Source organism: Chrysoperla carnea, chromosome 4 (assembly GCF_905475395.1).
Source record: "Chrysoperla carnea chromosome 4, inChrCarn1.1, whole genome shotgun sequence".
Lineage (NCBI taxonomy): Eukaryota > Metazoa > Arthropoda > Insecta > Neuroptera > Chrysopidae > Chrysoperla > Chrysoperla carnea.
Window position 1 is genome coordinate 9,177,051 of NC_058340.1, and position 27,780 is coordinate 9,204,830.

Consider the following 27,780-nt stretch of genomic DNA (forward strand, 5'->3'; position numbering starts at 1 on the left):
ATTTTGATGAAATTTTCTAAAAACGAATTTTCTAATGCGTTGGTTTTTAGTATTTTTGAATCCTCTGTCTTTCGTTTAAAGATTTTGTATATTCATTTAATCATTTATATCATCACTATTCGCCAGTTTCAAAATTTATCTGCCTGTAGGAGGTTTGGAGCCATGTGTACTTCCAAAGCTCTAAAATTCCTCTGATACTCGCTAATCACTCCCAACACAGGTACTATAAAAATATGATTATTCATTGTTGAAAATGTAAGCCAATATATTGAAAATAAAATGTATAGAAGAAATTATATTGTTTATTTATATGACTGACATTTTAAATTGATCAATCAATTCTAATAAGCTATTATTTTTATTTTATATCTAAATAAATCATGACATTTTTGTAATAGATTATATATCATAAAAATATAAAATATATTTGAATAAAAAGAAATATGAAAATTTCAATAGCTATTGAAAATTTTTTTGTTGGTCGAAAACATAGGTAGGTAGGTACTTGGAAATAATAAATGGTATTTTAAAAACAAAAACCAAAAATATAGTAAGCTCGATGATAATGGTGCTAAAAATTTTGCGAATGAAGAACAAACAAATAAATAATTCATTATTTTTTTTCAAGGTGTAATCTTTTTATACCATGTATATATGAAATATACATAGTATATTAAGTTTCGTCCCAAGTTTGTAACGCTTAAAAATATTGATGCTACGAAAAAAATTTTGGTATAGGTGTTCATAGAATCACCTAATTAATCCATTTCCGGTTGTCCGTCCGCCCGTCCGTCTGTGGACACGATAACTCAAAAACGAAAAAAGATATCGAGCTGAAACTTTTACAGCGTACTCAGGACGTAAAAAGTGAGGTCAAGTTCGTAAATGAGCATCATAGGTCAATTTGGTCTTGATTCCGTAGGACCCATCTTGTAAACCGTTAGAGATAGAACAAAAGTTTAAATGTAAAAAATGTTCCTTATAAAAAAATAAAAAACTTTTGCTTGAAACATTTTTTTGTAAACATGTTTACCCACGAGGGCGTTAATTAGGTGCAAATTTTATAGTATGTATTAATATAGGAATATCAGTTGTGTGTGTGTCTATTTAAAAGTGAATATCTTTTGTTATTTACGTGACGTCAAAAAAACAAACGACTGCGCATCAACACTGTCTATACATGGTATTTCAACAATTAACTCAGTCAATTGTTTGTTTTCACTTGTTTTATACTAAAATTTGAGTCACCTATGATAGGTATATGACTATAATAAAACTTCAGGCGCTAATTTTTAATATGTTCATGAAATTGAAGTTGACCATAAATAAAAATGCATTAAACATAGGAGAAGGTATCCTATAACAATTCACCTAAGAAAAAAAGTAATTTATAGCCCATTATTCGAGACATGTACCTATAACGTCGAAATATTTTTGGTATCTTTATTCAAGTGTTGCAATTTGCATGCCAACTTCTTTGGATTTGGTCAAATTTTTAGAACTATTCAATATTTCTCAAAAGGCATCGTTTCTCTGACCTTGTAAGAATAGGTGGGTAAAATGATCCCATTGCATTTTTTTACTTAACAGTTTACATAAAATATTTATTGTTATTTTACATTGCATCAATGATTATAATGAAAAAAAAAATCACTGGTAAAATCACCTATATCAACATATTCAAAACCCACTATATGATTGGGGATCATTTTACCTATTATAATTTTACACACAAAATAGGGATCATTTTAACGTATATAAAGGGGATTATTTTAACCGTAACGACATATTTGAATATCTTATTAAATATCAAACATTTGCAAACTGAATGTAGGTAGATCTGTGATAACTATTTAAAACCTTTGGTCGACTAACCCTAAAATATGCTCACAATAATTTTTAACCTAAATTAATAAAAAATCTATCAATTTTCATAAACAAATTGATTTGGAACTTTTAGTTATTTAAGTAAACATTAACAGTTCCTACATATTGACTCATTAAAATATACAGTTTCATAAGTTTAAATATTCAATTTAAAAAAAAATCTAATTAGATATAACAACTTTAATTATGATTTCATAATAAATTCTTTAAAAATTGTAATTAATATCCATAAATTGATCTTGTGTATTTTATTTTTAGATATTTATTTCATATCCCATGGGAAATATATTTTAAAAATATATTACAACAAAAATTGTGAGGTTAAAATTTGTATAAAAAATGTTAATCCATGAAAATATTTCCAAATTTATTTGGATATATTTATTTGAATATACCCTTTTTCGAAATGCGCCTGAAAATGTTCGGTAAATGAAAAAAATCGAATTATTTTTTTATAATAATTAAGTATTGTTAAATCTATACAATTTATTTTTACTCATATTTTGGATCAATTAGCAATCGAAAATTACAGAATGAAAAAATTTTTAACCCCGAACCGAAAAAAAGGGTGTTATATGTTTGACCTCTATTTATGTCTGCCTGTCTGTGTGTCTGACTGTGGCATCATAGCGCCTAAAGCGATAAACCGATTTGGATGCTTTTATTTCGTTTGAAAGATAGTTTAATGAGGAGTGTTCATATCTATGCTTCAAGTTCGAATTTAGGGTTCCGTACCCACAACAACTAAAAAATAGGCGATGGTCTTCAAAATTGGTTCAGTTTGAAAAAGGCTCAAAGGAAAAAGATAATTTAATGGAGAGTGTTCCAAGATAAGTCTTAAATGCGAGCTTAGCGTGCCGTACCCGAAAAACTTCTCGGTTTTTTTTTTTTTAATTTCGTCAATTTTACTTGTACATTTATGATATATGCAGTCTTAGAATTTATGCTATTGAATACACAAAAATTAGAGGATAAAACTATGTGAGACTTTTATTTTAGTGAGACTTTAAAATTTTGTGAGACTTTTATTTTAGTTAAGTTAATTAAACATACGTAACAAACTTTTTTAAGAACTTCTTCTTCAAGCTTTGTTCTGTAGTTAACATTGCAGTACTTCGTCTAAATAAAGTTGAGGCCCATTTACTTCCCAACCAGCAAACAAATCAGAACGATAATGTGCGATAAGGAACATAGTTCCAAAAATAAATTTAAATACACAAATATATTTTTTTTATATATTTTTTTAATGCTCTTACTCAATGAAGTGCAAAAATTTCCAATTTGAAACCAGTGTAAATTTCCGGGTTTATTGTGTTAATTGACTTATTGTACCTACTTTTACCTAGACTGACCTCTTTTACCTTTTTGGGTGTATTAACTATATTATAACATCTAATTATACAATGTATAATTAAACTATAAATAATAATGTGATAAAATGTTTTTACAAATTTTCATGCAGTTTGTACTTTTATGGCATTCTTATCTATGTAAACGGTGTAGTAAGACTTTTCCCAAGTGTATATCCTTAATATATGAACTTAAAACAAAAATATAATCATAAATATATTACATTTACATACACTACTTTCTCCAATTCATTAAAATTAAATCGATTATTTATGTGTGTATTTGCATGTATGTTTGTATGTAAGTATTATTATTATTATGTAATTTGTAAATATAAATAAAAATATATTCTATATATTATGCAAATGAGTAAGTTGTTACATTTTTTTGTATTTTATTTTTATTAATTAAAGTATTTCCGTATGATATAATAAATAATAATTTGTTTATATTGATTAATAATATTTTATTGAAGCAATTTGTACTTTGTTATGAGTCATTAACCGTTTAAAAAAAATTAGTAAATAAATTTAAGGTAGTACGAACGCCAAGGCAAGTTTAAACTTGTGGTTGAAATTATTTGTAACTTATTTTCAACTTTGTTGATGTAATTTGTTATAATTTCATGAATGTAGACGAAAAATAAGAATATAATTTTTCGATATCTGGCTTGGTTTTCGAAATATCGAAAGCTAAATAATTTTCGATATTTTGAAAATTACTCCAAATATCGAAAAATTTTATTCTTATTTTCTATTTCAAGTTATAACATATTTTACCATTTACAAATTTTTTTTAAAAATTTGTATCAACAATACCGTGCTCATACATCCTTAATTAGTCGGGTATATCGGTTTTTTTTTTGTTTTCAATAATTTATTAAGGTTTAAACTTTAATTTAAATAGTTTTTTTTAATTTAATTTCCACAGAGTAGTTTTAGAGAAGTCTATGATAACAGATGATCCATCTTAATACAGTAACCTTGTCATTTGAAAGTACGGGGTAGTCTGCATCAAATTTGGTAGTTCCGATTTTTTGCAGACTTGTTTCTGACGGTGGTCTTATGAAAAATCCAAGTTTTTGATCTGAAGCGCCGAATGCAACTTTGTCTAAAAACGATAAATCCGTGAAAATTTTCGATTTTGGTGATTATAACAAACAAAAGGACTAGATTTTTGATGAAAACTTTTCAGAACGTTTTTAAAGTCAAATCCGGTAATTATGATTTTTATCAGTCTTGTTTTTGATGTTGTTCCAAAGGTCAATCCCAAGTTTGTGATCTCAAGCGACGAACGCAACTTTGTCAAAATCGAAAAAACCCGTAAAAATTTCAGATTTTGGCGATTATAGATTCTGTCAGATATCGAAGTATCTTTTCAAAATAGGACTAGTTTTTTGATAAAACCTTTTTAGAACGTAGACTAAAGTAGACTAAATTTGCTACAATATGAGACTAGAATCGTCTCTGTAGACCCAATAGTTTTTAGTATAGATACTTCAAAAACAACCCCTTTAGAGTTGTAATTGGAAAAATCTGAAAAAAACGTTCGTCGTTTGAGGTCTCAAACTTGGATTATTCATTGGGACAACATCATAAACAAGTCTGCGAAATCAGAACTACCGGATTTGATGCTGTAATGTATAAAGTTACTGTAATACTACCGTTTTCCCATAATACCAACGTTAAATATGCCTATTTTTGAAGTAATTTATTCAATTTAAAAATCAGGTACCCCCCCCTTAAAAAATTCAAAATTTATATACACTTCGTCCAACTTCATATAAAAAAATCAAACCTTTTATAAAAAATTGCTCTGGCGCTCGTACATCCTTAAATGAATTTAATCATTTATTTATAATATATAATTAATTACATATGTATATTGAATAAGTACATATAAATATTTTTATTAATTTAAGATAGTGTTACACATTTCAATAATTATGTGCTATTAAATCAGTAATAAAATAATTTATATGTTTATGTTAGTAAGCAATTAGAAGCTTTTTATAATCACAGCTCAGAATTTCTTTTTTATTTGTGCTTGTTGCATCGGTGTGGGAAGGGGTGTATTATAAATGCGTGTGGTAGCTCCTAGAACATTTTTAGAGGCTTTAATCTATACAATGAAATGGCTTTAATCTGTATTATGACATTTGTATCAGGATTAAGCCATTGCATAGTTAAAAAAAAACTTTTAACAAATAGAAAACCGACTTCAAAAGAAAATTTTTTCCAAAACAAATTAATATGCACTAAAAAGTAAAAAAAAATAACGATAATATCATGTTGTCAAAATTATTGTTATTTTTGGAGTCAGTGTCAGACAAGCTAATGTAGCAAACAGTTCTGCTAGAGTTGTTTTCATATATCTAAGAGTAATTGCTATTCCACATTTTCCATGATGTGGGCATCATAAGTCGAAAAATTTGCCTATTTTACTATTTATTTAAAATTTTAATTTAAAAGTAAAAAACGTGTGAACATCAAATATTCTTTAAGCGATGGGAAAATCAGATCATACTTACACTTATCATAAATATGTCATGCAATTTAAATATGCATGCAAAATTTCAGCTCAATCTGAAACCGGAAACAGAGTCTTTAACTTTCAAAATTCCAGGAAACACATACATAAAATAAAAGATTGTAAAATAAAAATATTTAATTATTTCAGTTCATGGTAAATTACATATACAAGAATGACACAAAATAGATGATAACATAATAAAACAAACATTAAGTACCGTATATTTTACTAAAATAAAAAAAATAAAAATAATCCTGAAAAATTTTCAATTTTTGTTTCTATTTGTTCGTATGTTAATTTTTTAGTTATTTATTTTTGTTTTTTTAATAGATATATTTTTTTATACATGAAATTTAACCATTATATAAAATTGGATGCAACTTTTCATAGATGCAACTTTTGGCTTACAATTTGCAATTAGTCGGTTTCCAAGACTATTTACATTTAATTGATTGTAGTTTAAAATTAGCTTGAAGGCAAGAGTAACATTCATGTGGGGTGACACTTAGGCGAAAATAAAACACATAAAAACTCTATATATATATATAGGTAAATAAAAATTTGCTTTTTAAGCAAATAAGCATTTTTGTCCTTTAAAACCTTCTATTTCTATGGTTGGTTGCAAGCGATGAAATTATATCGATGAGTGAAAAACACTGTGCCTTGAACTCATTTAAGAAACATGACAGTACTATCAATATTAATTTCACTCAGTCGTTTTCATCTTATATTAAAATTTTTAGAAATTTCTATTTTTCTATTAACAAACAGAAAAGAATAGAAATATTTTTCTTGTTTGTTGAATCAAGTAGTCAGGCCTGCCAAAGCTTCGTTGTGCGCTACACTTCGTGTATCGATATATATCAATGAAAAAGGTGAAAATTTTACCCTATATGGCTTTTCCAGATAAGCTACCTTTTCGTTTTAAGATGTTTCCTCTCCACGAGATAATTAATGCCTAAGTTCCCACTTTTGGCCAATTTACGTCATTCCCTCAACTCTCATTCCGTCAAAAAACATTCCTTTCAACTCTTTTACTTGTTTTTCAATTCTATCGGAGAATTTTTTAATATCGTAAAAAACAACTGTGAGGACAGTGAGTTGTACATGATTTGACCCTCGAAATTGCGAACTTTGCAACTGATTATTTCGCGATCAAAACGAACAAAAATTTTGCAACTAGAGTGTCTCGCAACTAACACTATTATGAGTGATACCAATAATGTAGTGATACACATTGCAAAGATACAAAATGTAATTGGAAACTGTTGAAAACAAAAAGCTAGCGAAACTCGTTAAGCCACCCTTAAAGACCTGTAATTTCGTGAAAAGTTAATAACCCGCCACCTTATCAATATGCATTTATTAATGCCAGCGCACAACGATTTAGCAGATCTCGTTATTAACTATTACTAATCTATCTACTACTAACTAATCTATTACTAACAAATCAATATTTATAATTAAAAACAGGTGTGTTAATTGATACATGAGTTTCTGGAAATTGATTACTAAATTGCTGTAAGACTTGTTGATCAATTTGTTTATTAGAATCCAAATTGTTACTTGTCACTTGTTGAATTGGTATATTCCCAACATTTTCATACGTTACATGTGCTTTGAATCCATTCAAAGGATTTGAATTATAACGTACAACACGTTTACGTCCATTTGGCTCAATTAAACTATAGTATCCTTCAACATTACCGTTTTGACGTGATTCTCTATGTTCCTTAAAATCACCGGTTTGCGCATCATGTACTGCGTATTCATAATTATAATTATGGTCAATGATTGGTTGATTAGTATTTACCGGTGTTGCGTGATTTACATGTGATGATTGGTGAGCATGATTTGAAAATCCAGAATTTGAATATGATGTCGCAGCGGGTTGAGAAGGAAAAGGTTGATTTGAAAATGGTGTGACTGGTGACTGATTCTGTAAATGATTTGATGATACTACCGATTGCGGTACCACATGGTTTGTAAATTGTGCCTGTTGTGATATATGACGATTGGTAAATGGAGCGGGTTGTATTGGTTGTGATACAGGATGACTTGTAAATGGCGTCGGTTGTACTGGTTGTGGTAGTGGATGAACTGCTGCTTGTTGTACATGCACTATCGGTAATGCACCAGTGTTTTGTTGAATTTTTAGAATTGGTAATGGAACTGCAGCTCCGTTAAGTGTGTTTAAGGTTTTTCCATTTGATGCAGAATGATATGTTGCTTGTCTACGTTTTGATTGATTGGTTTTTAATTTCTTTATGTCTGCAGCCAATGCAGTTATTTGTAAACATACAGTAAAAATAATTAGACCATTTACCATCCATTTCTATAATGATAATTAATATGTATTATATATGTAGATTATTATATCGATCTACAGGAAATCCAAAAGTTATCTGATGCAAGTAATGTGGACTTTAGATACCTCGGAAGTTTAAGTGCTCGGGCCGAAAGAGAAACTACTAAATTTAATTGTTTTTTATCAGATTGAGTGTCTAGGAGAAATTTTTTTTTTTTGACTTGTAAAAAAAAAAAAAATTTTATGAAGAAAATTTTTCGATTTTCAAATGTTAAGATGAAGATCACAAAAACTCATTTTGAAAAATATGCTTTAAAAAATTGTTTGAGGCGTGTTTGAAATAGACTTCTGACTTTCACAATCAATTGGCTTAAAAAAGCCAATATTGCTACACAAAGGGTGAGGAAGTGTAGTTTTGAAAATACTGTTGAAAAAATACCCATCATTTTTTTACATATTATTTTATAATAATCTTAAGTGTTGATTATTATTGAAATGCAAGTTAATTTTTGGAAAGACGCCGAAAGACGATCTCGCTTTACCTTGAATTGTGGATAGAGCCGGTGCTGAATTCTTCCAATCAACAAAGCTATGCATCACAGAATTCAGAATTTGGATCTTTACATTTGCAGAATTTGAAACACTAAACCGAAACACTATGAGTTTTGTTTCAACTCTTAGGAGTCAGTGTTATTCTGGAACATTTTATCTCTCACTCAAAATTATCGTTTTCAGGTAAAATCACAAGAAAAATCCACTCACAAGTGATTAAATCACAAATAATATATAACTTACCAACTTAATTTTATTTAGTTAAAAATACAATTTAGAATTTACTTCATTTAATTCATGTAATTTTTAATAAATCATTTTTTGTATATTTTATAGGTGGTGAAAAATAATTTGGAAAAATGGATTGGATTTTGTTTTAAGGCGTTTTCAAAATCGTACAATTTTCTACCCCACCTTGTACTTTCTTGTACTTAAAGTAAAGAACTGAAAATTTTTTGTTTTCATCGTAGAGTGTTCTTTATGCGTAATGTAGCGATATCGTAACTTTTAGAAATTCAGATTTCAACATAAATATATTTTTGAAATAATCTTTAACAATGTTATTAGGAATATCCATAGATATTTTATGCGCAGAAATACTTAATGTTGATTTAACAATATCGTTATCAACTTAACAATAAATATTAAATTATATATTGTTTTAAATATCTACCTACCTTGCAATATAACATGTTGAGTAAACACTTAAAAAATTAGTTAAATTAATTTATTTATCACAGGTACTTTTCGATTTACTAAATGACAAGACAAATCAATTTAGGTTTGGTTTTATACTATAACATCTGACTACCGGTACTATTGTTGTAATATTTTGTAGAAAAAAAAACAATCCGTTATTATTTATTAATTTATTGTATTGTCGAGTAAAAACAATAATGAATTCATCACATTGTAATCTATGTGAGAATCAAGTATTTCATGAAATAAATAATATTGTTTGCGCCAGACTTTTCAAGAATATACATCATCTTCGAATATATAACCTAACATTACGAATTCTTATAATTTGTCCTAAGTGCTTACAAAAATTGTTGGCCGTTAGCGCAGGATATGGCCGAAAAATGAAATTGAGTGAGGGGTTTTATTTAATACCCAATAATAATTAATGCATCATCCTTAAATCTATAATAATTTGTAAAATAAAATATTTTTAAGAAAAGGATGTAGGTCGTACATGGACAAACGTGGCTTAGAGAAGACACTCATACTACTGTATCTAAAATACGAGTAAGACAGTGACAACCAAAAATACGAGTAAGAAAGAGATACAACTTTTTTTTTCTACCTATCTCATTACTATAAGAGAAACTGAGATAGGTATACGATACAGTAAAAGGCGAATTTTGGAGTGCCAAGAAAGCTTTAACGAATAATATAAATATTCTACGGATATAGTACAGTGGTCAAGAACTCATTGCTACGTATTTCGTATACCCTTTTCCACCCTGGCGTTTCGCTAGTATTTTGACCCGCTGTTTGAAGTTTAATTATCTTAACGCTATTGAAACTCTCCAAAATTTTCGAAATTTTCAAAGTATTTTCTAGAGTTTTCCTTTTCGTTCCTCTAGAATGTTTCACAAGAACACTAGTTGAAGCAACGAGCAAATTTTCAACTCCCTTTCTTTAATAGTTTTGGAGAAAATTGCCACCAAAGTTTTGTCCTAAGTTGCGCCCTCACGGAAAAACAGCAATATTTAAAGAATGTTAAAACAAAAAGATACAAAAATTGTTAATTTTTTTACTTGAATAACTTTTGCATTTAAACTTTTGTTCTATCTCTAACGGTTTACAAGATGAATGATTTTTCATTTGAATGAACGAAAAAAATAACTCCATTTTAAAATTGACTTATCTCGTTCAATTTTAAAGCTAAAAAGTCGAAAAATCAGCTAGAGCTTTTATTTAAACTTTTTTTTTTATTTGATGTATAGTTTTTTGTAATTTGTAGAAAACTGATTTAAGCCAGCCCAAAAAATGGGTTACCCACCCTCTGAGTTTCACCTTCTGCGTACTTTGTGCTCAACCAACTAAGTCCTGATCCATAAATGTTTAATATGCTTGTGGAATCATACGCTGTAACTTCCTAGACACATTTTTATTAAGTATTAAACAATATAATTAATTTTACACATAAAAATTGAACATGATTACACATAAAATTGTATATAAAATTCTTGAAAGAATAAACATGAATAACTTATAAATAAAATTATTTCCTCTGTTTAATGTACCTACGATTGATTTAATAAGAACTTCATTCAGTCTGTTATATTATTATCTAAACTAATTAACATAAAAAAAAAAAAATCTTCCTATTTTGTCTAATTTACACAAACAATTTAAAATTTGTTTCAAAAGAATATTATTAAAATAATTTAATAAAATATATATACATTATTTTAAATTAGGTAGCTAATTTTGGTAATTCATTCATGACTTTCTTCAAAGATTATACAAACAAATTCGTTCTTCTAAAAATACAAACAAATTATTATAGATTCACATCAAGAAGTAAAAATAAAGTATTTTGAAGTCTGAAATGTCTAGTTTGATTGTTATAAAATGCTTTTTTAGCATCAAGCACAAAGCTATTAAAAGAAAATTGCACTAAGAAAATAATTTGGAAAGTTTGATATCTAACCTAACAATAAGGGAAAATGCTCGTACAAAAAAGGAAACATTACTTATATTCCCAGGTGCGGTATGCTTAGGGTAGCGGGTTCGATTCCCGCCGTCGCAACAAAATTAATTTAATTAATAGTTGTGATGGGCTGATAATGCTTGGTATATGCATGAAAGAGGTGCACTCAGGCTCTGAAATTGAGGAGCTGATAAATGAAATTATCAGCGGAAAGGTAGTAAAACACAGATATGGTATCGCAATGGGCTCTATAGCCTCTAAGTGTGTCCTTCATGGACAGCCAATATAACCTAACCTAACCTAACTTATATATCCAGGTAAAAAAAAGGCCTGGGAAGGAGTCGGAAATATCACATAGAATATAATCACATTAATAAATTATTGTAATGATTTAGAATGATAGAAATAATAAATCTTTACCAGGTTTTGTTTTTTGTTTTTTTGATATATTTGTTTATGATATGTCAAGAAACTGATTAAACGTTTAATTGAAATATTAAAATAAATTGTATAATAAGATATAATTGACAAACATTTTATGCAGGTACCTAATTCAATGATATAATAATAATTTGTCTATAAAATTTATAATAAAAGCGGAAGCATTTTCATTTCAAATTATAAATTAAACAAGTCTGCTTAACATTAAATTTGAATACCTCATTAAATAATGTTCATTACTCCATACGTAAAAAAAAACTAGATCAACTAGAAAGTTTTTAATTATATTGCCAATAAATATATGACTCTAAATATTTAGTATGACCTTGAAAAAGAAATGCTTAATAATAATCATTATCTGCTATTTATTATTACATAAACGAAATGATTTTTTATTATTTATTTTTGATAATAATAATTAATATGAAAGTCTCCCACTAAAAATTTCTTCCAAAATTACATACTATAAATACTTTATGGTTGACAAAAAATGGTATCAATCATCTATCGATAATCATTTTGATTAGAACATCTCTACTATATTTGTGTTTTTAAATTATCAGTACCTATATAATATAAACCATGGATTTTAAGGTAATAGTGATAATTTCAATATGGGTAGTGAAATTTAACATTTATTGAATTTTTGTGAAATATACGGGAAAATTTTTCAAAGTTTAGTTCTTGAAGAGTCCTCAATGGCTACAAAGTACAAAAGTTCGTAGTTTGTGAGATCGTTTACCGAGTCGAGGAAAACAAATTATGTTTGCGTATATTAATCCGCCAGCACTCACGCTATGTGCAATTTGTCACTCTCGATTTGGTTTATGTGGTTGAAATTATTTCTATCTTCATATAATTTTATTTATTTTTGGAAAACGAATTTTGCAATTTTTTTTTCTAACTTATCTACAGATCTATTTTTTGAAGTACAATCTCACAAGCTTTGGATTTTCGATGGCTTTGTGTCATTTACATAACTGTTCTACTACTCTTCAAGCGCTATCACTTCTCAAATTCTTTTTAATTTACCTGCTCAAATTTAATCGAAAGCCATTTTTGTAAGCATTCTACTCGATGGAGCTTTCGGTATTGGGTGAAGTTTTAAGTGCTTGACAAATTTTAACTCCTTAGAGTTCTTAGTAAAGTGTCAAAGTTCTGTTGGATATTTAGTTCAATAGAACGATATTCTGTTAAGAAGGGTAAAACCAACAAAAAATAACAAGAAGTGTCGTGAAACACACGGTAGGAACTTTATTCCTTTCGTGCATTCGTATACTATAAATGTGTCGCTTACTTTTTTTATTACAAGATATTTTTCTCAATAGTTAACGTAATAATTTTAGAAGTCAAATACTTGTTTGATTCTTTAAAGAATTTAATTTAAAGATACTTTTAGTTTTTACTGTATGAATTAATTGTAATATTAGTTTTAAAAAGACATACATCTCCTTTAGTAATCAACCCAATATTTGCGTACATTCCGTTTGGTTTTATCAGGATATTTATTATGACATAACATAACAATTTCATTGAACTTACTTTAAATTGTCTCTATTATCTTTAACTTCTGATAACTTGCATAACTTAATTTTTTTTCAATGATAAAACATAAAAGTTTGACAAATTGACAGAAAATACAAATTGACAATAATTATAAAATTTTTGCATTTTCTTAAAATTCATGGCTGGCTGAATCGATTGAAAAAGTTTTAGTTTTCTAGTTAATCTAGATGAAAATAGTCGGTTTTTGGTGTCGTTTGTTTTTGTTGCCCTTTTTTGGTTTACCTCCCAACCAATATACAACTCAGAACGATAAGGTGGGATAAGGAACATAGTTCAAAAAAGTTATTTAAATTGGCGAATTTGTTAAGGTTTTTTATTATGGAATGTAGATATAAAATTATAGAATAGTCTTATTATTGTTTCTTTGGCTTAAAAGCACAAAAAATACATTTTATAATTCTTAACAATATTTAATTTAATTTAATTTTTTTTAAATCTGTTCATTAATTAATAATTTGAAACAAAGAACAAATATAATTTTTAACGTATAAACCAAAGAACCCTTATTCAAATTAGCCCTCAAAAGGGTCAAAGTAACCCCTAATGTCAGAGTAGCATCGATCTATAATCAATATTAGTCAATTCTTATTATTCATTATTTGTGTTTAATTAAAAACCTGTGATAAAAATTAAATATGTTTGTTCCAGAATTGTATGCTTATCACGCTTGCGTTATTTTCAAGCACAAAAGCATTACCATTATATGAAGCACATCAAGAAAGTCCTGCCCAACAATATGTATTAAAGCAACAACAACCAGTGTATTATACACAACATAAGGAAATTCAAGCTTCCCCTGTACAAATTGAAAAACAACCAATTGTCTATGCACATCATAAAATTGAGGAACCAGAACATTATGGTCCAGCCAAATACGCTTTTGAATATAGTGTACATGATCCACATACCGGTGATATTAAATCACAAAAAGAGACACGTGATGGTGATTCTGTTAAAGGATACTATACATTAGTTGAAGCTGACGGAAGACATCGTACCGTACAATATACGGCCGATAAACATAATGGATTCAATGCTGTTGTAACTTATGATGGAAAACAACAACATCCTTCAGGAGGAAATTTACATCACCATCATCAACAACATTATTCAGGTGTATCAGTTCAAAAATATATTCAACCAGTTGCTCCAGTTGTACCAGTTCAAAAATATGAAGTACCAGTTGTACAAAAATACGAAGTACCAATTCAAAAATACGCTGAAGTCCCAGTTCAACATTATGCCGCTGCACCAGTTCAAAAGTATGAAGAAAGTCCAGTACATTCGTACGCTAGTGCGCCCGTAGCTGTACAAAAATATGAAGCACCAATCGTACAACAAAAAGTTGTAATTAATGGTCAAGACAATCAAAAAGATGGACTAGCACACAGTTATATTTATGCATCATACCCAACAGATTTATCTGAAGTGCATGGAGCTAATCATCATACTACCAGCCAAGCGAGTCATTCCATTTCAACTCATATCACTCATATCATTCCCGTTCATTCATCACATCATTAAAATCATTTCATTTTATTTTCACATAAATGCCATATTTTTTATTATTGTTAATGTTAAGATTTTGTTGTCAAATGTTTTTATTTTTTCATTGCCATTATTTTCATATTATTTTTATGTATCTCAGGTTTTAATATGAATAAATATTCATTTTTGTTTCAATCTTGTACTATTTTTAATCTTAATGGAAATTTCTTTTAGAATTGATAGTGTTTTTCTGCCTGGGTCACCCTGTATTTTAGAAAACTACCTATTTCTTTAAGTAAGTTTCATTAGCTGTACTACAGAGTATCCCAGAATATTGACAAGATCACAGTTTCGCGGTAGAATGAATAAAGTTTTCTTTCTAATAATCGATATCAATAATGAGGTAAATAGGTATAATGTAAAGGTATAAAACATTAGGATCATAAATATCTCCTACGAAATTAAAGTCTATAAATTCGCCTTGGCAATAGAAGTTGTTGTATACACATGCTGTTTCAAAATGCACGGAACTATTTAAACCGTGTGTTTTCTAGCTATATATAAATCATATGTCCCAAAATGAATTTTAATTTATTTTAAATACAGATGCTACAAGATTTACTTTTTTAAAGTAAGATGTTAATCAAGTTGTTACTTGTTTTACAGTTAATTAAAAATTAAAAAATTTTCACTTAATAATAAACACCATAGTACAATAAAATTATTTAAAAAATAATGGTAAGGAAAGGTAAGTTAGTAAGTTGCATCTTTGATATTTGCACAGATGTTTATTTAATTGTAACAACTTCGTACCGACAAATCGACTACTCAAGGAAGGGGTGGCTAAAACCTCTTTTTTGCGGGTTACAAAAAATGAATTTTTTACAAATTACAGAAAAAACTATACAACCAAGAAAAAACACTCAATTTAAAATAGTGGTTCGAGTAATTTTACACATTTTCGTAAATAATTTGATGTTCTATCACCCTTTAAAAGGGATTTTTCGGTACGTAGTTGCAACAATCAAATAAACAACTGTGCCAAATATAGTTTAGTAAATAAGCCGGAAAATACCATCAAATGTGGAAAAGTGGTGGAACAGCTCCGATTTTAAAAATTTTTTGTGTACGTGTTTCTTAGACTTTAATGAACATTCAGCCGCACTAACCTTGGCAAAACAGAAAAAAATGAGGAAATTAGGGTAGTTTTCTCATCCCCAGAGCATTCCAAATAGTAACAGAGAAAACAAATCAATATTTTTACTCAAAAATCGACTCTCGAGGGTCTTTGAGGTCGCTGATCATGAATTCAAGGTTAAAGAGCAACTCAATACAGTTGCAATCCCGCTAAAACTACCCCTAGAAGTGATAAACAAAAACTTTACTACATTCAAAATTTTGCTTCAGAAATCGTCTCTTATGGAGCTTTAAGGTTCGCTGTTCATTAATTTAAGGTCAAAAAGCAATTGAGAATGGTTTCAACCCCATTTAAACTACCCCTAGAAGTGTCACTGATAAAAAAAATTGAAAATTCTGAATTTCACCTCAGAAATTGTCTCTCTGTGGTTCTTGAAAACTATTAGTGCTAGGTTAATTTTGATCATAAATTTGAAAATTTGGGTTACATACTTGGTTTGTCAAAATTGGATAAAATTTCGATGTAATAGAGCAAAATTAAATATTTAGAATTTTGATGACGTCATCAAGTTCAAAAATTCGATTTTCTTAATAACACAGGCAATTTTGATCCGATCTTATTGGAATTTTTTTTGAAACCCACTAATTTTGGGTCATTCTTTTCAGCTGTGATGCCAGTTTTTCGCTAGTTATCACTTATGTGCTTAATTCTGGGACCAGGCCTCCACATTCTTGAAACCTAATAGAGCTAGGTTAATTTTGACCACAAATTTGAAAATTATGGTCCAAATTTAGTAGAATCACATACTTGGTTTGTCAAAATTGGATAAAATTTCGATGTAATAGAGCAAAATTAAATATTTTGAATTTTGATGACGTCATCAAGTTCAAAAATTCGATTTTTTTAATAACACAGGCAATTTTGATCCGATCTTATTGGAATTTTTTTTGAAACCCACTAATTTTGGGTCATTCTTTTCGGCTGTGATGTCAGTTTTTCGCTAGTTATCACTTATGTGCCTAATTCCGAAACCAGACCTCCACATTCTTGAAACCTATTAGAGCTAGGTTAATTTTGACCACAAATTTGAAAATTATGGCCCAAATTTAGTAGAATTACATATTTGGTTTGTCAAAATTGGATAAAATTTCGATGTAATAGAGCAAAATTAAATATTTTGAATTTTGATGACGTCATCAAGTTCAAAAATTCGATTTTTTTAATAACACAGGCAATTTTGATCCGATCTTATTGGAATTTTTTTTGAAACCCACTAATTTTGGGTCATTCTTTTCAGCTGTGATGCCAGTTTTTCGCTAGTTATCACTTATGTGCTTAATTCCGGGACCAGGCCTCCACATTCTTGAAACCTAATAGAGCTAGGTTAATTTTGACCACAAATTTGAAAATTATGGCCCAAATTAAGTAGAATTACATACTTGGTTTGTCAAAATTGGATAAAATTTCGATGTAATAGAGCAAAATTAAATATTTAGAATTTTGATGACGTCATCAAGTTCAAAAATTCGATTTTTTTAATAACACAGGCAATTTTGATCCGATCTTATTGGAATTTTTTTTGAAACCCACTAATTTTGGGTCATTCTTTTCGGCTGTGATGTCAGTTTTTTGCTAGTTATCACTTATGTGCTTAATTCCGGGACCAGGCCTCCACATTCTTGAAACCTAATAGAGCTAGGCTAATTTTGACCACAAATTTGAAAAGTATGGTCCAAATTTAGTAGAATCACATACTTGGTTTGTCAAAATTGGATAAAATTTCGATGTAATAGAGCAAAATTAAATATTTTGAATTTTGATGACGTCATCAAGTTCAAAAATTCGATTTTTTTAATAACACAGGCAATTTTGATCCGATCTTATTGGAATTTTTTTTGAAACCCACTAATTTTGGTTCATTCTTTTCAGCTGTGATGTCAGTTTTTTGCTAGTTATCACTTATGTGCTTAATTCCGGGACCAGGCCTCCACATTCTTGAAACCTAATAGAGCTAGGTTAATTTTGATCATAAATTTGAAAAGTATGGTCCAAATTTAGTAGAATCACATACTTGGTTTGTCAAAATTGGATAAAATTTCGATGTAATAGAGTAAATATTTTGAATTTTGATGACGTCATCAAGTTCAAAAATTCGATTTTTTTAATAACACAGGCAATTTTGATCCGATCTTATTGGAATTTTTTTTGAAACCCACTAATTTTGGTTCATTCTTTTCAGCTGTGATGTCAGTTTTTTGCTAGTTATCACTTATGTGCTTAATTCCGTGACCAGGCCTCCACATTCTTGAAACCTAATAGAGCTAGGTTAATTTTGATCATAAATTTGAAAAGTATGGTCCAAATTTAGTAGAATTACATACTTGGTTTGTCAAAATTGGATAAAATTTCGATGTAATAGGACAAAATTAAATATTTAGAATTTTGATGACGTCATCAAGTTCAAAAATTCAATTTTTTTAATAACACAGGCAATTTTGATCCGATCTTATTGGAATTTTTTTTGAAATCCACTAATTTTGGGTCATTCTTTTCAGTTGTGATGTCAGTTTTTCGCTAGTTATCACTTATGTGCTTAATTCCGGGACCAGGCCTCCACATTCTTGAAACCTAATAGAGCTAGGTTAATTTTGATCATAAATTTGAAAAGTATGGTCCAAATTTAGTAGAATTACATACTTGGTTTGTTAAAATTGGATAAAATTTCGATGTAATAGAGCAAAATTAAATATTTTGAATTTTGATGACGTCATCAAGTTCAAAAATTCGATTTTTTTAATAACACAGGCAATTTTGATCCGATCTTATTGGAATTTTTTTTGAAACCCACTAATTTTGGGTCATTCTTTTCAGCTGTGATGCCAGTTTTTCGCTAGTTATCACTTATGTGCTTAATTCCGGGACCAGGCCTCCACATTCTTGAAACCTAATAGAGCTAGGCTAATTTTGACCACAAATTTGAAAATTATGGCCCAAATTTAGTAGAATCACATACTTGGTTTGTCAAAATTGGATAAAATTTCGATGTAATAGAGCAAAATTAAATATTTTGAATTTTCATGACGTCATCAAGTTCAAAAATTTGATTTTTTTAATAACACAGGCAATTTTGATCCGATCTTATTGGAATTTTTTTTGAAACCCACTAATTTTGGGTCATTCTTTTCAGCTGTGATGCCAGTTTTTCGCTAGTTATCACTTATGTGCTTAATTCCGGGACCAGGCCTCCACATTCTTGAAACCTATTAGAGCTAGGTTAATTTTGACCACAAATTTGAAAATTATGGCCCAAATTTAGTAGAATTACATACTTGGTTTATCAAAATTGGATAAAATTGCGATGTAATAGAGCAAAATTAAATATTTTGAATTTTGATGACGTCGTCAAGTTCAAAAATTCGATTTTCTTAATAACACAGGCAATGTTGATCCGTCATTCTTTTCGGCTGTGATGTCATTTTATCTAGTTATAGTTATCGCTAGTTATCACTTATGTGCTTAATTCCAGGCCTCCACATCTTGAAACCTAATAGAGCTAGGTTAATTTGAATGAATTTGAGGGCAAAAAGCAACTGAATGTAGTTCCAAGCCACTCCTAAAATCCACCCTTAGAAGTAACAGAGAAATATTTTTCCTCGAATATCGTCTTTCGGGGGGTTTTTGGCGTCGCGGATCACGAATCAGAAGTCAAAAAGTAAATTGGATGGTTGCAACCCCATTAAAATACCACTAGAATTGTCAATGATAAAATAACATTGAAAAATCTGAATTTCACCTCAGAAATTGTTTCCCTGCGGTTTTCGGAGTCGATAATCATCAATATGAGAACAAAAAGCAACTGAATGTAGTTCCCAGCCACCCCTAAAAAATGGGAGATGGTGAACTTATTGAAATTCCATTTTCAATAAGTTCAAAGGGTCTCCACTATCTCGTAAGCTAAGTGCCTGGTCTTTCCCAGATTTAAATTTCGTTGTAATTCTAGAAAATATACCTATTACTCTAAATGTAATATAAAGAGTAATATTATTACTCTTTATTATGTTTTAGACGAATTTTTTTTTTTGGTGATAAGTTGGTAACATAATATAATATACTCCTTATAGTGAAGGCTTAAATTAGGTCAAATAGTTTTAATATCAATTTTGCAATAAGCATTTGTATACCACCTGTTAGGGTCAAATTACAAAAACTATATGACCTTGATACTTACACAATTCTAATTAGTTCCTAATTACCTGCAGTATTAACCTACTGATTAAAGTAATTGAAAAAAATTGTAATTTTAGTTAAAAATAATATTAGTGATTATAATTCAGTGAAAGTATTTTGCCCACTCTAAACAAAAATATTTTTCCTATAAAAATTGAAATTTGGACTTAACTTTTATCACAACTAAATTCACTGTTAAGTACTCAGATTCAAAATCAAAATTTATTTATAATGGCTTTTAAGGTAATTGTTAAGTGAGCAGCTTAAATTTAGTGCGATTATTGCAAAATTTATAAACATAAAAGTGAACAATCGGTTGATTTAAGCCTTACGGCAATGTTGACTTAATAGTACAGTTAAAGAGTTGAGAATAGTACAGTTGACTTAAGTTACAGTTAAGAAGATGTTACAAATAAAAGAAAATGAAAGAAACCACTCGCATTTTGCTACAACCTCATGGAATGTGTTTTTTAGCTGTCAAATATCATTAGTAAGGCATGAGTTAGTGGTGCAAATGTTTCTATTTGTTAATAAACAATGAATTGTTAATTCAATGGAACGGTCAATGTGTAAGTTGACTTACAAAACTAATAAATAGGCAACTTGAATTACGTATACGTTATACATGTATATTAGTTTATACATTATTTGACAAACACTTAACACTTACGTCATACAAGTTGCCTAACTATTAATTTTTTGTTAAAGTGAGCTTTAACATTGATCGTTCCATTAAATTAATAATTTATTGTTTATTAATAAATAGAAACATTTGCGTCACTAACTCATGCGTTACTAATGATATTTGGTACGTAAAAAACACATTCCATGAGGATTTAGCAAAATGTGAGCGATTTCTCTCATTTTACTTTATTAGCCTATTTTTTAACATCTGTTACTGTACTATAATGCACCATGGATATTTAAAGCAGTGCCTTTTACTACAACATTTTTGTTTAAAATTCCCTTTTTCTCTAGATATCAGTTAACAAATGTACTTCTAGAAAAATATTCACTACGGTTTTCGAAACATTTATTTGAGAGCCGAAAAACATATTAAAAAAAAAAAAAACATTAATACTGATAAAGTTTTTAGTTATTTTTATGAAAGGAAACTTTTAAAATGTTTACCTATTCGTAAAATAGCTTTTTTTAAATTTATTCTAAAAAAAAATATATATTTTTTAGTCTAATATTAAACCATCTTTTCTTATTTTACAGATATTTTTTGCATTTGCTCTTGTAGCCGTAGCATCTGCTGTAGAACATGCCGCCACATCACACAGTATCCACCATTTTTCAGCACCACAGTATGTGCATGCTCCAGTCGAATATAAAGCAGCTCCTGTTTATCATACAGCACCTGTAGCTTTGAAAAAAGTTGTGATCGAGCATGAAGAAGAATATGGTCCAGCTCATTATGAATTTGCCTATGCCGTGCATGACGAACATACTGGTGACATTAAAGAACAAAAAGAAACACGTAAAGATGATACTGTTGAAGGATACTATACCATGAAAGAAGCTGATGGTACTCGTCGTATTGTCCATTACACAGCTAACAAACATGATGGATTCAATGCTGTTGTAACACACGAAGGAAAACCAACTGAAGCACCACAAATTATTAAAGCTGTACCAACTTATTATAAAGCAGAACCTGTTTTATATAAATCAGAACCAGTTGCCTACAAAGCTGCACCAATTGTTTATAAATCTGAACCTGTAGCGTACAAAGCTGCACCAATTGTTTACAAATCTGAACCTGTTGCGTACAAAGCTGCACCTTCATTAGCATACACTTCATCCTTATCACAAAAGAGTGCTCATATTGAAGCAGCTCCATTATATCATGTATCATTCGCCGGACCACATCATGAATATCATTATTAATTTACTAGTTACTCATGATCATCTTATTTATTTATTTTTAATAAAGCAAATATTTTTCTAAAATTTTCATCTCGTTTTCATTTGATTTTATTTCTTTAAATTTAAAGAAAGTAAAATAAAGTAAATAAAGTTCACTTTATTCAATTCTTTAAAAGGATTTTCCAAATTCCACATAAATTTTTATGCTTTCCAACTATTAGTTTTTGTATGCCATAAAAATAGAGACATTAAAAACACAGTAAATTACAAAAATAGCAGAAAGATTACTATTGAACGAAATCATAAAAATTTAACGTCACTAACAGCTTGAGCTCGGAAGGAAATTTATACATAGAACCGGCTTATTACTGCATGACGCAAGGGCAAAGCTCAGACTAAAAGTCGCAGCTTTTACTTAATACAATATATTTAAAACGAGTTTTAGTGCAAGAGATAAAACGACACGAGTCTTAGCAAAATTACATGGCAAAGTATACACCCTTTTTATCACACTCAATTCGGTAATAACCCAAAAAATTTTGCCTTTTTTATTGAACTTGTTTGTTAATCGGAACATTATCTTCTGCACGTAAACTTTTAGATAGCACATTGCCGTATAATTTAGAACGGTCATTGATAAGAAACTTATTTTTTCGATGGTTGTAAACAATTTTGTTTCACACTAGTCATTTGTTAAATAGAAAATTAAAGTATATTGAACATTATACATTTTGCAGTAACATACCCATGAAAAATATGTGATGTAGCTTTTAAAAAGACAATAATAAAAATTTATAATTTATTACGGAACTATTAATTACTTTGCGCACTTAAATCATTTAACATTGGCAAGGTCGTTGGATATTTTAACCAATTGATTTTAAAACAATTACGTAGAAAATTACACGATTAAAACAACCAAATAGGGTAATTCATAAAATATACCATTCTTGGTATTTTTATCTTATAGCAAGCGCTTGATGAAGAGAAAACTATCAGAGTTTTCAAAGTTCCATATTAATTTTTGTGCTTTCCAACTATTATGGCTAGGCCAAATTTTTTTCACACATTAGCAATTCTCGTTTCTATTTCGTCGGAATTATTGTTATTATTGTTCCGAAGTATTTATACTGGTCCACAAATTCAATTTACTAAGATATATGTTCAGCCCTATTTCCTTGCAGGATAGTTTCAATTTTTGACGACAATTTTTAAATCCTTTAGGTTATCTGAAAGCAAAGCAACATCGTCTACAAAACGTAAATCTAGGAGCCTGATTCCGCCGATTTCCAAGTCGAGATTTTCCCAATGCAATTTAGAGAGTTTGTTTTTTAAATCTACTAATTTTACGCCAATAATTATTTGTGTATGTTTTCCTGATTATGTGATATTTCGGTGAACGTGAGCAACATATATAGTGAGCGACCTCAACGTGAGCGACATATTACTCTAAACTATCAACGGCTTGAAGTTTTTGAAATAACAAGATCTTTAAAAGAGTGAAGACAACTAACAACTCCATTGATATATTTGTGCAGTTTTGTTGCAAATTACTACGGTTTTTTAATATCCATCAATTTTATCAACCCCTGCTGAAACTCATTTAAAGTCTGTTATCGTATTTCTAATTCTCAGATAGAAAAGCGATTTCCTCATTATAAAGTAACACGGGAATTTTTGAATTATAATTACCCGTTGACAATGATAATTCACAAGAATACAATAAAGATATTTACTTTAAGAAGAGGTTCGAAGAATTTCCGTATAAAAAAAATAAATGAGCCCAATTTAATTCATTTGCAACTTTAAATAAATTTTAGCTCAAAAACCGAACGAAAAATTGGTTAAAAAATAACGACCACGTTTTCTAATGGAAAAATGCACGCATTTTGCATCAGCTAATTAAGAACAACCAAATTTTTAGATTAATTCACTATAAGATATTCTGCAAAATAGTGCCATAATTCTCTAAATCTAAAACCGAGATTTCATGTTACAATTCATCAATTATACTTTCCCTTATATTATTTTACAATATAAGCGGAATTATTTCTTTAACAAACGTATAATGTAAATAAAGTAGATATCTATATTTTATAAGTATTATAAAAACACAACATTGTAATTAACTTGAAGATGATTTTTATAATATGTGAAAGATGTTTTGCTTGAACTTGACTTCATATAGTACTCACTAACCAGTCAGTTGTGCAAAAAAATTAATACTATCTGTTTTATACATATATACTGTTCATTTTTAAATATTTTACATGTAGGTAAAATATCATTGAACGACCTTTACCTTGCCTTGTCTTACCTCTTGTTTGGTTTATGACTATAGTTGTAGACTACTTATATTTAGTTGCAGAAACAAAGCAGTAAAGTTCGAAAAATTTTAACAGTAAATCGGATCAGTATACGGTTATCGGCATTCGATTTGTTAGAGAAATTTGGTGACCTAAAGTGATTTATAAGAACTAAGTAAAATGCAATTTCCATCAAAATATTAAATTCGATTAGTAGTGACGAAAATGATTTCAAATTTGTAGCTCGGGGAATTTTGGGGTCGTTGAACATAAATATCGCGTCAGAATTGGCTTTGAGGAACCTGGTGCTCAGGGTAAACGGTATCCCCGCCGTCTCCTTTAGTTTTCCGGGTTGCCACAAAATTAATCTCCGAGGTACCTGGTGTCGAGGATACCCCGGACTGGTGTCGTGAGTACCCCGGACAAAAGTGTACGGACCTGGTGTATGATTCTGTATTTAAAGCAGCAACCTCAAAAACTCCCGAGTAGCAAGTTTGGAATCGTCTTCACCACTATTAACCAAATTGTTAATTTAGTATATTTACGGTTAATTTAAATTGCGGATTTTTTATACAAATTGCATATTTTTAAATTCTTATAAATCGATGTAGGTAAGGTAAAAAAAATTTCTGACGCTCTAACAAATCAAATGCCGAAAATTGCACTCAAATCCGACTTAATGTTCAAATTTTTCGAACTTTGACCGTTTTTAGTTTTTCGTTTCTTCGAGTAATTGCGCACTGACAGTTGTTGTTCACCTTTATAAATTCATATACTGCTAAAATGTTAATGAGGATGGGTTGATTGCTTGTATGGGCTATCTGGCAATTAATGCTTTACATGTATACTTTTATGAATAATACAAAGAACTGGTTTATGTCACTATCAAGATTATATTCACAAACAAATCACTAGCGCAAGTGAAGTGTGTAAAAACCGTGAGCAGGTCTTGTGTTCCCCAAAATGAATTATTTTATTACTAGATGGGAAACATCCGTAGGACACAGTGAAATGATTTTGCACACAAATGAAAATTAGCTTAAAATAAATATTATATTGATAAAAGTTATGGAAGAGTCCAGCAAGAGCTTTTTCCGTAAGGACAAATGATGTGCCATTGAATTAACGCTTTATGCATTACCATTTTTAAGCTAATAAAATGCTAAATGCAAAACAAACAACAAGCGTCAAAACAAGCGAAAATATCAGATATTCTTTTTTTTATTGTACTTATCAATCCGTTTCCTCGATAGTTCTTGCCTCTTATGCATCTAGCACAGCTTTTTGATTTCCATTTCCAACCACATTTCGAAAACTAAATATGGATGTGGAAAATAGATGCATTAGACCAAAAAGAAAACATTTCAAACAACGGTTCATAGAACATACTCAAATCCGATCAGCGATTAAAGATTTAAGTTTTTATGATTTGTCTATGCAGTCTGCTTTATTTAATTATTGTATACCGTGCTGTGACTACTTGTTTAGTTAAAATTTCTTAAATACGATTAGATTAGATACTAGCGAAAAGTTATTTTAATTTATTCATGTAAAATATCTATAAAAAAAAAACTTTTTTTCAAAAATATATTTTGTATAGTTTAAAAGACACTAAACTTTCTATATTGATGGCCTCCAAATTATTATTATTCGTTATAAAGAATTTCCTCCAAACGAAAGGGAGTTAATGCTTTTGTACCGTGAATGGAATTTTGCCAAAAAATTGTCGGATGTAGAGGAATAGAAGAATAGATAGTTTTTTTATATAAATATAAGAAAGAGTAAAACACTGCAGCGTACGTTATATCCTATACGCATGTACGAAGCTAGTACAAACATTTTGTAAGGTATAAAAATATTCCTTTAGGAAAATTTCAAAAAATATCTATTAAATACGTTTTCCAAAATAATTTTTGTTCTTTTCTACATAAGAGGGGATAATCTTGATGTTGAATTGGCCATAATAGCCATAAAAATATAAAACAAGATATGATGCCATGACAAAAAGTGAAATTAAAATTGATTAAAAAACCAAGAAGTTATAAGCAATCAAAGATTGCATTCAAAGGTTGCCTACCTCCTTTTAGCAAAACAAAGTCATTAGCGGGTATCTTCCTCTTTGTTTAATTAGGGATTTTAAATGTCCTTTTGTATACGAGTAAAGATTCTTAAAAACCAATTTCATTTTTCTATTCTTGAAGTGAGAATTCTTCATCTTAAGTGATATGGGAAAATGCTATGGGAAATTATTAACAAACAAATCTACACTTCTCATAAGCAAAATTGTACGGTAATTGTTAATCCAGCTGATGAAAAACTGCTGGATTATGTATTCAATTTAAAGAAGATGAACGTATGCTTTTTTATACGAAAAGTAATTGGTTTGTTTAATTATGACAGGAAATTCGCTTAATTGACGCAGCTTCTGCGTTACGGGATTTTATTTGGTAACATATGTGTAGTAAGTGTTAAAATTTCTTTTAAAATGAAAATAAATGATAACAGACATCTCTCAAGGTGAAATTTAAATAAATGCTTATAATGAGATAGATACACTTGATACTACAATATCTCTTAGTTATCTGCACTTTGGATATGTGAGTTCGAAAAAAATACATATAAATTAAAAATTTTACGATACTTTCGACACAAAATCAGATCTGATCGATTCGTTTTTGACACCGTTGTCCCTAAACGGCTGATCCAATTTTGATTCTATTTTTATCTGTATAACTAGTTTAATCGAGAGTGTTCTTAGCTACCTCGCAAGAAAATCTCAGTCGTTTGAAGATTATCACTTATTTTTCAGTTTTTATTCGATACGGAACCATTAAATCGAAATTGAAAATATCGGTAAATTCGTTCAGGAACTACGATGCTACAGAACAGCTATGACCAATATTCTTGTATAATTGTTTTTTATTTATGTTTTAATGAAATATTTATACAATAATTTTGACGTTAGAAAACCAAATTAGGGCTCATAAATAGATAATTTATTTAATCTTTTTCAGCCCAGACTATAAATAATAACAATATCAACATACAATAAGTATGGAAAAAATTGAAAATATAATACAAAATATACCTTCAAGAAAATTTCAAAAAATATCTATTAAATACGTTTTCTAAACTTTTTTTTTTAAACTTTCAACTTTCTACATTAATTGTTACGGGAAACTATTAATAAACTTATCCTGAGGTCTCATCAGCAAAATCCAATCGTATTTGCTGCTTTTGTGTAAAGTACTATAGACGACAATAACATGTCAAACGATTTTACCAGAAAAATAGAATAGTAGAACACACAAAGTATGCCCCTTTGAATACTCAAAGCAATAATAAATATTTATTTGCGTTAGACCATTACAATGGTATACAATACGTCAAAATAAAGAAATTGGGTAGATGGGGAAATATTATTAGGTCGTAGGTCACAGGGGGATAAAAA

At 29.1% G+C, this 27,780-nt stretch overlaps 2 protein-coding genes across 2 annotated transcripts; one reads left to right on the forward strand and one right to left on the reverse strand.

Moving 5' to 3' along the window:
• Nucleotides 1–7,219: 7,219 nt before the first annotated feature.
• Nucleotides 7,220–8,098, reverse strand: LOC123297817. The gene has a single exon (XM_044879610.1). It carries the CDS (start codon nt 8,096–8,098, stop codon nt 7,220–7,222), a length of 879 nt encoding a protein of 292 aa, XP_044735545.1.
• A 4,216-nt stretch (nt 8,099–12,314) lies between these two features.
• LOC123297819 lies at nt 12,315–22,057 on the forward strand. The gene is made up of 5 exons (XM_044879613.1): nt 12,315–12,326; nt 13,947–14,763; nt 20,229–20,263; nt 20,344–20,394; nt 21,373–22,057. The coding sequence occupies exons 1-5, from the start codon at nt 12,315–12,317 to the stop codon at nt 22,042–22,044; spliced, it is 1,587 nt and encodes a 528-aa protein (XP_044735548.1). The 3' UTR covers nt 22,045–22,057.
• The last annotated feature ends 5,723 nt before the right edge of the window (nt 22,058–27,780 follow it).

Coding starts and splice junctions, on each gene's coding strand:
- LOC123297817 (XM_044879610.1), bottom strand. CDS start 8,098: ATGGTAAATGGTCTAATTATTTTTACTGTATGTTTACAAATAACTGCA.
- LOC123297819 (XM_044879613.1), top strand. Junction 14,764..20,228: donor TCATACTACCAGCCAAGCGA/GTCATTCCATTT, acceptor TTGTAATTTTAG/TTAAAAATAATATTAGTGAT. Junction 20,395..21,372: donor TATTTATAATGGCTTTTAAG/GTAATTGTTAAG, acceptor CTTATTTTACAG/ATATTTTTTGCATTTGCTCT.